Below are 12731 nucleotides of genomic sequence, written 5' to 3' on the forward strand. Positions count from 1 at the left end.
GCTTGATCCCAGGAGTTGGAGGTTGCTGTGAGCTGTGATGCCACAGCACTCTACCCAGGGGGACAGCTTGAGGCTCTGTCTCAAAAAAATAAATAAATAAAAAATTAAAGTCTGCATATCTCAATCATTACAAAGATGTTGGGTTTTTAGAACTAAATCTCCGTGCAATCTGTCAAAATACAATCCATCCTTTCATAATTTAAACTCCTTAGAAAAAAATTATTGCTGGAAAGACTCCCCCCATAAAAATAAATTAAGGATACCTTATCTGATAAATCCACATACTTGGTACATTTATAGCCCCTGAGAATGAGAATCATAAAATACACAGTGCAACTGTGAAGAGATGGGAGACGACATCCATGACAGATGAGGCCTGGGAAGGCAGTTTTTTATTTTCTTTTGCAGAGCACAGATAACCTAATTCTTAGAAATACATGCGTACACTTAACCTAGAAGCAACAGCAGAACTTACAGTGACATTCCAAAGGATTTTTAAAGGCATTTTCTAATGTCTCAAGACCTAGAGGGCAGATTTGCTGATTCTGAAACCCCACATGAGCCCTGTGTCAGGGTCTGAAAAATACCAAATAAGCCTAGAAGCAAAATAGAATCAAATGGAAGATCCAAGACAAGACTTTTTCTTCATAGCTTGGGAGTAAGAACAGTACAGGGAGCTGCCCATCTCCTCACTCCTGCTGCCCTGGCCAGCTTCCCCCACCGTACAAGGCCCAAACCAACATTGCAACCAGCCCGTCCTTCCCCACCTCCCCCTCCTCCTGACCAGGGGGCTCCCCTCATGCTCCCCAGACCGCCTCAGAGGTCTCCTCCAGCAACAGTCCTCCCTCCTCACATCCTTTTGACTTTTTCCTTTCTGCTGGTCATTTTCCCTGAGGAAAAAAAAAGAAAAGTTCTAGAGCCTTTTATAATCTCCACACCCGCTGTCCCTGGGTACTTCCCACTTGCCAGCTGTGGGATCTTGGACAAGTTATTTAACCTCTCTGCTCCTAGTTTCCTTATTTGTAAGTAAAATGATATAAGAATAGAACCTGCCTCGAAGGACAGTTGAGAGGATGAGAACTTCTATGGTTGACCACCTCCCTACACTGACCACCTCCTTAAGTTGATCTAATTTTCATAGACTGGACATGCCCCATCTGGACATACCTACTGGCCTATTCCTTGTGTTCTCTTCCATAGGTTGACCAGTTTGTTCCAGTCCCTTGGGTGGTCAACTTACAGAGGTTCTACATCTAAGGCACTTAGAACAATGCCTAGCCCCACGGTAAGCAAACAATAAATGTTAGCTGTCATTATTGCTGTCATGTCTTGAAACATAAGATTTTTTTCAATGCCCCATCTTACTGCTGTTATATCTTTTAAAACAAGATGCATACCTGAGGCCACTGCTGCTCAAGCCCTCCGGCCCATCCTCTCCCCAGCTCTCCGGCTTCCGCTGTCCTGCTCCTCTGCAGCCTGACCCACCCCATCCCTACCAAAACTGCTCTACCTAAGTCACAGGTCCCTTGCTGCCCAACCCAAGGGACATTTTCCTGGCTGCTGTCCTCTCCTGCCTCCCTTCCCTCTCTAGGCCAGGTCACCTACCACTCTGGCTACTCCTCAGTCCCCACCACAGACCCCTCCTTCCACCACACCTCAAATGCTCCCAGGGCTGCTCTTCGTTCTCCCAAACCTCCTGTGAAGCCTGTCCCCTAAGCTCCAGGCCTGTGAAGGCCCAGTCTCCTGGAGGCACCGCTGCTGTCCTACAGGCCCCTCATACTCATCATGTACCACATGAACTGCCTCCTACCCCACTGGGGGCCTGCTCCCCGTCCTGGGCTCCCCCCAGCCTCAAGAACAGCTCCCTCCTCTCCATCACTGCTGTCTGGTCACCAGGTCCTGTGACTATGCCGTTTCCATTCGGTCCTCTCCGGCCCACCTTTAGCTTGAATGTTCTTCCGTCCTGACATCATTTGAGATCTTTGTCTGTCTTTCCAGATGTACCTCCTGACTCCCACAAGCCACCCGGGGGTGAACACCAATGTTACGTGCAAACCCAAAGTGACTGTGCTCCTTTTCCCCTTTAAGCCTGTGCTGTTCTGTTCCCTCTGTCTTATATTCCGTCCTCTCCTCCCCCACCCTGCTGACACTTACTGGTCCCTCCAATTACCCATGAAAAGCCCCTCCTCCAGGGTGCCTGCCCTGTAACCCGAGTGAGTTGGTACCCTCTTCTAGAGCCCCACAGCCCCAGCGTGTCCCCTCCTGGGCCTTTTGCTCCAGGTGGGGTGATGGTTTGCCCTCCTGCCTTCCCCTCTAGTCCTCCTAGAACTAGTAGCCAGCAGGGGGGTTAGTTCAAAATCAACACTCAATAAACCTTGGCCAAATAAGTTTATGAACACACACAAAAAACAAAATGTGTTCACCATTTCTAGACTACTGGAAAATAATAGTTGGTAAGGAAAGCATCAGAACAAGCGATTATCACGCGTCTTCTTCCTTATCTTTCTCCACCAACATGTCCATTCCTCTAAATGAAAACACTAGCTGCCCAGGCAGTTTGACATCCACAAATCAGAGTAACAGGAAATTTAATTATTCCTTTTTCTTTACTCATTAAAAACAACAGGCAGCTTTTGTTGCTTCCAATGCAACAGCTTCACAGAATATCTCTACAAATATACACAAGATCCTGTGCCAGAGGTCGTCTTAGAGAAGGAGCCTGCGGCCCGTGGGGTCGGATTGCAGGGAGACCTGATTCTGCGTTCCCTTTTACACTGTTTGGGTTTTTGTTTGCTAACTGTACCTAAGAGGTACTGGGTGCGAATCCCAGCTCCATCACCTTTAAGGCATGTGACCGTGTGACCACGGGCTAATAATTACCTGCTGTACATCAGTCTCCTCTGTAAGATGGAGTAACAACAGTGTCTGCATCAAGTGAAAACTAGTTTTTGTAAAGCTCTTCTAATAGAGTCTGTTGAAGATGTGTTAATCAAAATTAAAAATCCCTTTTAACTTCGTAGTCCTTAATTAACTGTACAGTAATCCTTTCCTTAAAAAAAATCTTCATTTGGTTTCAGTCAATTTAAAGAAGTTTGCTTTTACAGATGTATCTATTTTCTTTTTGTGTGCTTTAATTTATTGTTCTGAAAAAATAGCTTTCCATTTTCATCTTTTTTCTAAAATGAGGAACACAAAATGGTGGCACAAAAAAGATGCTTCCAGAAAAGGGCAGGAGACTCTCCGAAACCTCTCTGGGTGCAGGCCAGACAGCCGAGATTGTTTCTCAACCTCAGAGTCAGCCTAGGCACGAGGCTGGGATCCGAACCCCACAATGAAGTAACCTTTACTGCACACCTGCCACGGGACAGGGGAGACACTCAAGCTAAGCCAAGGATTCCCAAAGAGCAACACCTGCACTACCTGTGTGCACAAAGCTACTCCAGGTAGTACCAACACTTGGTTTTATTACTTGTTAGATTATGTTAGTATATTTCAGAAAGACATATCACTAGTATAATACGATTTCAGCAATACTATTGTTTAAGCCAAAGCCAATTATAAAAAGCCAGTCTATTTGATTGAAAATATTAAGTGAATCACAGCATGGGTGGCATACAAAGTGAGGAGAGTGGTTTGCTGGACCCAGTCATGGGGAGGCAAGATGGCCTGCTCTGCCAGAGCTCAACATTCCTCCTGGGAGACAAAGTTGCACACACCTGTGAGAAAGCCAGACCGCCCGCGGACTGGGAAGGGGCCCGTGTGAAATGCTGTGCAGACACGCGTGCGAATGGGAGAGGTGGGGTCACTGGATCTGGGTGGCCTTGGGAGGAGGACACTTGGAAGGACACTTAAAGGACACGTGGAGGTTTGGCAGGGTGGGGTGAGGGAGAAGCGTTCTCCTCGGAGAGGCTGTCAGGAGAGGCATGAAAGGGGAGGCAGTGGGGGAGGACAGGGAGGAGGCAGGGGGAACTTCGATGGCGGGAGAGCGTGGAGAGGAAGGAAGCCATGTGGGGAAACGAAACAACGCGGGGATCAGAGGTCCATCGGCTGGGTTTGGGTTTTATTCTGAAGGTGACGGGGCCCTGGGCCACGGCTGTGGTGCTTTCTATGCTGTTCTGATGGGGTGGAGGGACAGGGTGCAGGGAAAAGACCCGGGAGGCTGGAGGTGATGAGGAATTGAACTTGGGCACTGGAAGCAGGCAAGCAGGGGTGGTTTTAGGGGAAATGTGAGGGTTTGATGATTAATGGATTGGGAGGAAGGAAGGAAAGAACAGGGTGAATAGAAGGCTGATGCCACAGTGTTGTGCTTAAGGCCACTGACTTATCCTTAACCCAAAGTGGGAGACAGTGTGGTCACCGGCCAGTTCTGTGGAGATGTTGTGAGAATGTCGGTGAGACTAGTGGAAGCCTGGGCTGCAGCTGGGAGGAGGGTCAAAACTCAGGTCAGCTGATACGCAGGGAGAGAACAGCCAGGGTGGAATCTTGGAGAGGAGTCTATTTAAGGGGCAATCAGAGAAAAGAAAGAAGGCCTGAAGGAGATCGAGAGGCAGCAAGGGCAAAGAAAGTCGAGGGGAAGGAGGAGGGAGGGCGGAGGGCACGGCCCCGCACCAGCCCACCTCCCTCTGCAGGCTGCCCCATCCCATCGTCCTCACACTAAAGCCAGCTGTAACAAGGCTCCACGTGCTTCCCAGCTCCTCAGCCCTGGCAGGAGGAAATCTGCTAACTGAGCATCCCTGCTCTCACCCTTCATCACCTGGCAAGCGGCCCACACTGGGAGCCAGAGGCCTGCAGAGGGAAACCCCGCCTGGGGCTCAGGTGTGCAGAGAACCACAGATCAAAATCTACTGGCCCAGCAGACACACCGTGGGAATGAATGCAGAGAGTGGGCGTAGAGACTCTGAGAGCAACAGAGACCAGAGCTCCGCCTCTGCGGCCCTGGATCCCTAATCAGGGTGAGGACAGTCCTTTCTCTGGGAAGTGGGTTTGTGCTGAACAGCTGAGAGTGGGTGGAAGGCACTGGACACCCAACACAACAGCACCCACCACCTTCCTTACCGGCAGGCCAGCCATTTGTCCAGTTGCCACCCCCTCCCCCATCATGAAATAATACACTGGCTTCAATAACGAAACGCTGAGAAGGCAGTTGGCCACTGTGCCTCTCTGCCGTCCCAGGAAGGGCCTGCACGCTGAGGCGCACCTGCGGTATGAAGATCCACACGCTGCTGAAGTAGACGAACAACGGGGCCAAGATGCTGCCCAGGCGACACACCATGCTGCCACTCCCCACGGCCAGCGACCTGGAAACACCAGGGAGTTAGGACAGCAGCAGAGTGGAAACTGCTCGCTACAGCCCCTCTCCCCCTCGGGGAATGGGAATAAGTGCAGCCCCTGGCTCCTAATGTTCCGCAGGTCAAGGACAGACCCATGCAGGACGGTGGGCCCGTAAGATTTTGACATTGTACTTGCACTCTACCTTTTCATGTTTAGATGTGTTTAGATACAAATACTTACATTGTGTTACAACTGCCTACAGTCTTCAGTACAGTCACACGCTGTACGAGTTCGTAGCCTGGCAGAAATAGGTGACACCACAGCCTAGGTGTGCAGGAGGCTACCCCACGTGGGTTTGTGCAAGTCCATTCTCTGAAGCTTGCACAATGACAAAATCACCCAAGGATGCATTTCTCAGAGGGCGTCCCTGTCATTAAGCAGCCTTCACCGTGTTTACTTCATCAACTACCTCTTGAAATTTTTAAATGAATTGTAGATTTTTCACTTAAATGTTAGCCTCCAAATTGGTGAAATTAGCTATGGTCCATACCAAATTTTAATTTGATTTAAAATTTGAAACGGTCTTTAGGATAGTAGCATATTATTCTAATATAATTTTTTTAATACCCTTGCCAATAAGATAACTAGGGTGACCAGATTTTAATATCGGTAAGGCAGGACAACATCGGGGGCAGGGACTAGTGGGCAGGGCCTGACAACAATGCAAACTTTGATAAGCAGTTCTCGATAATCACTTCTCAACAATTATTTGTCATTATTACAGTTTAACATTATAAAATTAACAAAAATAATATAAAACTCATATTATGGCAAAATAGCCACATGGCAGCTGAAAACCGTATATTCCCTTCCTGTTCTCCCACCCGTTCGTGCATTCTTTCCAAAAATCGGAACTTTTTTAAACACTGTGGGACACGGGACAAATTGTTGAAAAGCGGGACTGTCCTGCCAAAAGCGGGACGTCTGGTCACCCTAAAGATAACAGACAAAGCCTCAGATTCAGAATTTCAGAAAATGTAATTTTCCCACATCTGAGTTCCAGGTAACTTCTATGAAAAGAAAGCATCTATATCTGAAGGCTAAATATAATGAAATAACAGGAAAAGTAAATACTTCTTACCTTACAACGGTTGGATACAGCTCAGCCGTATAGAGGTAGATAAGGCCAAACACCGCCCCGATGGCAAATTTTCCAGCCATAGTTGCCACCACACTCCAAACAAAATAATTCTGAAAGTAATTTAGGAAGACCGATCATAAATTAAATGTTTAAAAGGAAAAAGTAAAATTTTTAAATTATTACTTAAAACTTTCTAAGTCCTTCAATATTTTTCAGAACAATGAAGAGTTCTCTTTTTCTGTTTTCATTTATTTTGCAAACTGTACTCATGGTCTTCAAAAGCTTTCCATCTCTATTTTGCCTCATCCCCGCCCCCCAACTTCGGAAGTTTGAACTGTGCAGAAAAGCGGGTTGGGAAGACTGCTTTGGAATGAGACATGCCCAGACAGTCTGGCTGCACCAATAAAGAACCCTGTCCCTCTGGAATTAATCCAGAATGATTCAAGGAGCTATAAAAACCAACTATGCACCTCCGGTGCATCTTACAAAGGTACATGCGAAATTTACTAAATGTAGAATATAAATGTCTTAACACAATAACTAAGAAAATGCCATGAAGGCTATGTTAACCAGTTTGATAAAACCAGCACTTTGTACCCCATGATTGCATCGATGTACACAGCTATGATTTAATTAAAAAAAAAAAAAGAAAGAAAGAAAGAAAGAAAAGAAAAAGAAAAAACCCAACTATGCTCTTTGTGGCAGTAATCCCCGGTTTACAAATTATCTTCAGAAAATAATTTGAACTATTAGTACAGATTCATATTCTCTCTCTCTCTCTCTCTCTTTCTCTCTCTCTCCTCTCTCCTCCTCCCTCTCTCCTTTTTGGACTGATACATTCCTTAACAGCAAAACCTGTCAATCTCCCGGGTTTCTGCTATTCTGAATGTGTTCCACTTCCAACAGTGGCCAGCAAAGTCTTCCCATATTCTAAAACCACCTCTGTTCTCCCATCTTTCAGCCGGATGTTGAGACCCAGGGTGACCCTTGAGGTTCATGTGTTAAGGATGGCAGTGCCTGTTTCAGCCTGCATCTCTGAATGACACCATGGAGCCAGACATTCTCACCACAAGAACTGCAGCCAACCAGGTAGACACACGTTGAACTTTCTATGACCAAGAAATAAATATCTCTCATGTTAAGGCACTGGGATTTTAGGGTGCCTCCATCAGAGCAGCTAGTGTCACCTTTATTATTATCATAGACAATATTTACTAAACAAATTAACATAATACAAAAAAACTAATTTGTGCCATGTTGACATTACCATCTTGCGAAAAATTTATCATAGGGGGGAGATTTGTAGTTGTGGGTTAATTTCTGCGTCTAGAAATCTCCATCAGCCACTTTACTGTCTTCCTTACTACTATAGAACTGAAAGTTTCTTGGGTTCCCCTAAAATCTTCACCAGCTCAAAGGTAGTTGGCATCCACTCAACTAGCATAACTGCAAACTAATTTTAAAAAGGTATGGATAAAATTCCTTTAAACTGACAGTGACCACCTTGTTCTGAGTAGTCTTATTTCACTCATTTGGTTGTATATCAATCATCTGGAAATTTCAGTTACAAAACATTTGGCTCAGCAACAGCAGTAATTAAGTAAAGGCTGTAAAGGAAGCCCCTCGTCAGCTTAAATTAAATTTTAAGCAATACGCAAGACTTAAAATGCTTTGCTCTAAATCTCGATATACTATGGCTTAATAATTATATAACCACTGGGGAAAATTACATAGAATATTTTGAAGTATTGTCATAGTGATATTTTCCAAATCAAGAATTAAAATACAGGTTCATCTGATAACATCTTTCAGGGGAAGAGAAGAAGCTCTTCTGTATGCAAGAAGTATTCTGGAGGATGTAGTCTGCCAAGTACAGGAACGTGGAAGTCATTTCAGCAGTTTATGGCAGTGTTTCTTACTAGGAAACTGCATTTTTAAGAACAAGCTCCCCCGGGGATTTCTGCATACTGAAAAAACGAGAAACTTCTCATCTACTGCAATAAAAAACAAAAGCACTTAAATTGGAACAATCCTGGCTGGGCGTGGTGGCTCGCACCTGTAATCCTAACACTCTGGGAGGATAAGGCAGGAGGACTGCGTGAGCTCAGGAGTGTGAGGCCAGCCTGAGCAAGAGTCAGATCCCATGTCTATTAAAAATTAAAGAAAAATAAAAACTACCTGGGCATGGTGGCAGGTACCTATAATCCCAACTGTTTGGGAGACTGAGGCAGGAAGATTGCTTGAACCCAAGAATTTAAAGTTACTATGAGCTAGGCTGAGGCCATGGCACTCTAGCCTGGGCAACAGAGAAAGACCCTATGTCAAAAACAAACAAACAAACAAAACAAAACAAACAAAAATATATATATAGGAACAATCCCAAGTGGCTCATTATATCCTTCAGATGTCTCCATGGCTTCCTCCCTCATTCAGGTTACTATTTATATGTCACTTTCTCTGACAGGCACATAATCCTTGAAGATTCTAGACAAATAGTACCCACGCATGGCCTCTCTTTCTCTGTAATTCACACACACACACACACACAGGGGAGGGGAGCGCGAGGAGGGAGGGAGAGAGAGATATTCTCTGTTCTTTCTCTTATTTTGTTTGTCTTCGTTACACTCACAGAAATGTGACTCACTGTGTGTCCCCAGCACTCGGCACAGGATACTGAATAAATCTTTCTTCAAGGAGTAAATGAACATGTGGACATTAATATCAGGATAATCCCTGGAAAGTATGATCAGCTTCTCTCACACAGATTATTATGTCAACGAAACAACACTGATTATCTCTGGGAAGTGGGATTATGGGCTTTTTAAAATTTTTTCTTTTTTTTTCCTTCAGTTTTCTACAATGAACATAAATTATATAATAGAGGAAGAATGTTTTTAAGCATTTGTCAGTATTACATATATACTCTGTCCATGTGTCTGAATTGAACATCATGCTGTCATAAGTTGAAAATCTTCCCATCAAACTCTCATAGGATAACGGATTGTTCCCTAAAGAGAACATCCAATCGCTCACCCGGGGGATCACCATAATCACACCACACGTCAGCGCACTGGAGAAGAGGGAGAAGGCCAGGACGTTTCTTCTCCCCACCTTGCCCATCCCCAAGAGCACAAAGAAGTAGGCAGGAATTTCCACTGCACCTGTCACGGAGCAAAAGACCTTCTATAAGGCTGGCGCCCAATGGTACAGGGGACCCCATTTCCTAATTCACCATGTAGAAGGAATGATCAGTCCTCTCCTCACTTACAGGGGCCTTCAGAAATTATCTGAGCACAGCCCGAGAGGCAGCAAACTCTACCACCTTCAAACTCACTGGAGCAAGGACGAGAGTTTTCCTGGGAGATGCTCCCGTGCTCATAATCTGCCTCTCCCCTGCAAATGGCACAAACCAGAGCTGAAATTCCCTCCAGCCCCAGACCATCTCAGGAGATGAAAGCCTGTTCAAAAATCTCACAGCAGAGAACTACTGACCTGCTGTCTACTTACACCTGTCTGAAGGGCACAAATGGGAAGGAAGAAGAGAGACGTGAAAACTCCACAGAAGTAGATAGTGTTTTGTAAAACTGCCCATGGGGGCAGTTTTGTATTTAGGAGATTGCCCAGTTTCTTAAGAATTTATATCTCCAGGAAAATTAAGAAACGGTATCACAAAGATCTAACCTGTATCACGAAGATCTAACCCCCCAGCTTTCCTAACCTGCCCCACGCACACTCCCCCCACCCAACCTCCTACCCCTGGCTGCTTGCTCTGCTCTCGAACACTGTGGAACTTCTCACAGTGACATGGAGGACGGGGTTGGGGTTAAGATGGGCTCTTTCTACAAACTTGTTAGTTTGCCCCCCAAAAATGAACTTTTTTTCCTTAAAATGCCTTCTTTTGTAATTCCTGTTAAGCTATAATAAAAACAGATGTACCATCAGAAAACTTTAATGAAAATCTTTAAAAGCAAGATGTTCTGGGCAGCACCTGTGGCTCAGTGGGTGGAGTGCCAGCCCCATATACCAACGGTGGCGGGTTCGAACCCTGCCTGGCCAAACTGCAACCAAAAAAAATAGCCGGGCATTGTGGGGGGAGCCTGTAGTCCCAGCTACTTGGGAGGCTGAAGCAAGAGAATCAATGGAGCCCAAGAGTTTGAGCTTGCTGTGAGCTGTGATGCCCCAGCACTCTACCAAGGGCGACATAAAGAGGAGATGGGAAGGACGGGGGAGACTAAATTCTTCTGACTGCATTTTCTTCAAAAAGAAAATACAAACAATCTTCAAAAAAGAATCACACAAAGTGGGTACTATGAAAAAACTGTGCCTGGATTTCAAAAATGTTTCACACCAAAATAAATTCATACCAACTAGTTATAACATGTCTGAACAGGATCTAGTTTGAGGTATTAGGAACGATAAGACATCAGTTTGAAAAAGCTGCTATCAGAGCTGTATGAACTTGGCTAAAATTGAAACAAAAACGAACATCAAATTTATGGTGAAGCATGGGTAGAAGGATGGTGAAACTGGTGAAATCACTGATACTTTATGAAAAGTTTATGGGGACAGTGCCCCAAAGAAGTCAGCAGTTTACAAGTGGATCACTCTTCTTAAGGAGGGAAGAGATGATGTTGAAGGTCAAGCCCACATCGGCAGACCTGCCACGTCAATTTGCAAGGGAAAAATTAACTTACTTTGTGACCTAATTGGAGAGGACCAACAATTAACAGTATAAACAGCAGCCAACACCACAGACATCTCAACTGGCTCAGCTTACACAATCCTGATTGAAAAAGTAAAGTTGAGCAAACTTTCGGCTTGATGGCTGCCAAAACCGTTAAACCCAGATCAGCTGCAGACAGGGGCAGAGCTTCCAATGGAAATTTTAAACAAGTGGGATCAAAATCCTGAAGCATTTCTTTGAAGAATTGTAACAGGAGATGAAATCTGGTTTTACCAGTGATATCCTGAAGAGAAGCATAGTCAAGGTAATGGCTACCATGAACATTTTGGGGGCATGCTCGAGGCATTTTGCTGTTGACTTTCTGGAGTGCCAAACGACAATAACATCTGCTTATTAGAATAACGTTCTGAGAAGTCAGCCAAAGCTTTAGCAGAAAAACACCGTCCCCTCCAGGACAACACTGTACTCATCCCTCTCATCAAATAAGAGCAATTTTGAGAGAGTTTTGGTGGGAAGTCATTAGGCTTCCACCTTATGGTCCTGATTGGCTCCTGCTATTTCTTAATCTCACAGAATCTACAAAGGGCACCTATTTCTCTTCAGCTAATAAAGTCAAAAAAGACCCCATTAACCTGGTTAAATCCCCAAGAGCCTCGGTTTCTTAGGGATGGACTAAAAAACCATTGATTGATTACCAAAGTGTCTTGAACTTGACAGAGCTTATGTTGAGAATAATGTTTGTAGTTTGTATTTTTATCTTTAATTCCATTTTTCCATGAACTTTTTGAAGTTCAGAGACTTCGTATGTACACTTGTGATACCACAACACTAAAAGATACCCTAATAATACGGTTGGCAGTCTTGTTTCTGATCAAAAAAGACTAGTAAACACAAACTAAAAACATGGTGGAGATCTCACGTCATTGCCGCCTTTAAATATATTTTGACTACTTACCCAGGAGGAAGAGGTTTAAGTATTCGTTGCCTCCTAAATTGAGAGAATTAAAGGAGAAGGAGTAGAATCCCAAGCTCCCCGTGAACCAAATCAGCCAGACAATAAGCGTCCTTATTGAAACAGTACAGTCATAGAACAGATATAATATGTTGTTTGTCTTAATCTCAGGGGAGCTCCTGCGAACAGGATCATCCAGGGCTAAAAGTTCTGACAGTTTACAGGAGCGCACCCCGTTCCACTTGGCAATCGTATCAACTATTCTCTGTGCTTCCTGGTATCTTCCCCCTGAGAGAAGCCAAAAGGGCGTCTCTGGGAGCATCCAACAGCACAGGATGAAGGGGACAGTCACTGTGGAGAGGATCATCTGATAAATCCACCAGGTCCTGACCAAGTAGCCTGTGAAAGCCACCACCATGGTTCCAATTGCAAAAAAGGAATGCAAATGGATAGAGGCCCACGTCCGAGACTTCATTCCGACAAACTCCATCACGTAGACAAACGCCGCCACGAGATAACCACTTGCAGACTGAAAAACAAACCGGGGGGATCCAGATTTAAGATGACTTTTTTTTTTAATTTCTTATAGCATAACTGTGTACATTAATGCAATCATGGGGTACAGTGTGCTGTTTTCATATACATTTTGGAATACTGTCATCAAACTGGTTGACATAACCTTC

At 44.8% G+C, this 12731-nt stretch overlaps 1 protein-coding gene across 1 annotated transcript in view; it reads right to left on the reverse strand.

Moving 5' to 3' along the window:
- The window catches only part of SLC22A16 (solute carrier family 22 member 16), a 38676-nt gene that overhangs the window by 1094 nt on the left and 24851 nt on the right, over positions 1 to 12731 (reverse strand). Inside the window, exons 5-8 of the mRNA XM_023512453.1 lie at positions 12052 to 12577; positions 9446 to 9573; positions 6413 to 6522; positions 5198 to 5297 (exon numbers count right to left, since the gene is read on the reverse strand). Coding sequence (XP_023368221.1) covers positions 5198 to 5297; positions 6413 to 6522; positions 9446 to 9573; positions 12052 to 12577 — 864 coding nt within the window. The remainder of the gene's footprint in view (positions 1 to 5197; positions 5298 to 6412; positions 6523 to 9445; positions 9574 to 12051; positions 12578 to 12731) is intronic.

The sequence above is a fragment of the Otolemur garnettii genome, unplaced genomic scaffold (genome assembly GCF_000181295.1).
Source record: "Otolemur garnettii isolate 467f Iridium unplaced genomic scaffold, OtoGar3 scaffold00002, whole genome shotgun sequence".
NCBI lineage: Eukaryota > Metazoa > Chordata > Mammalia > Primates > Galagidae > Otolemur > Otolemur garnettii.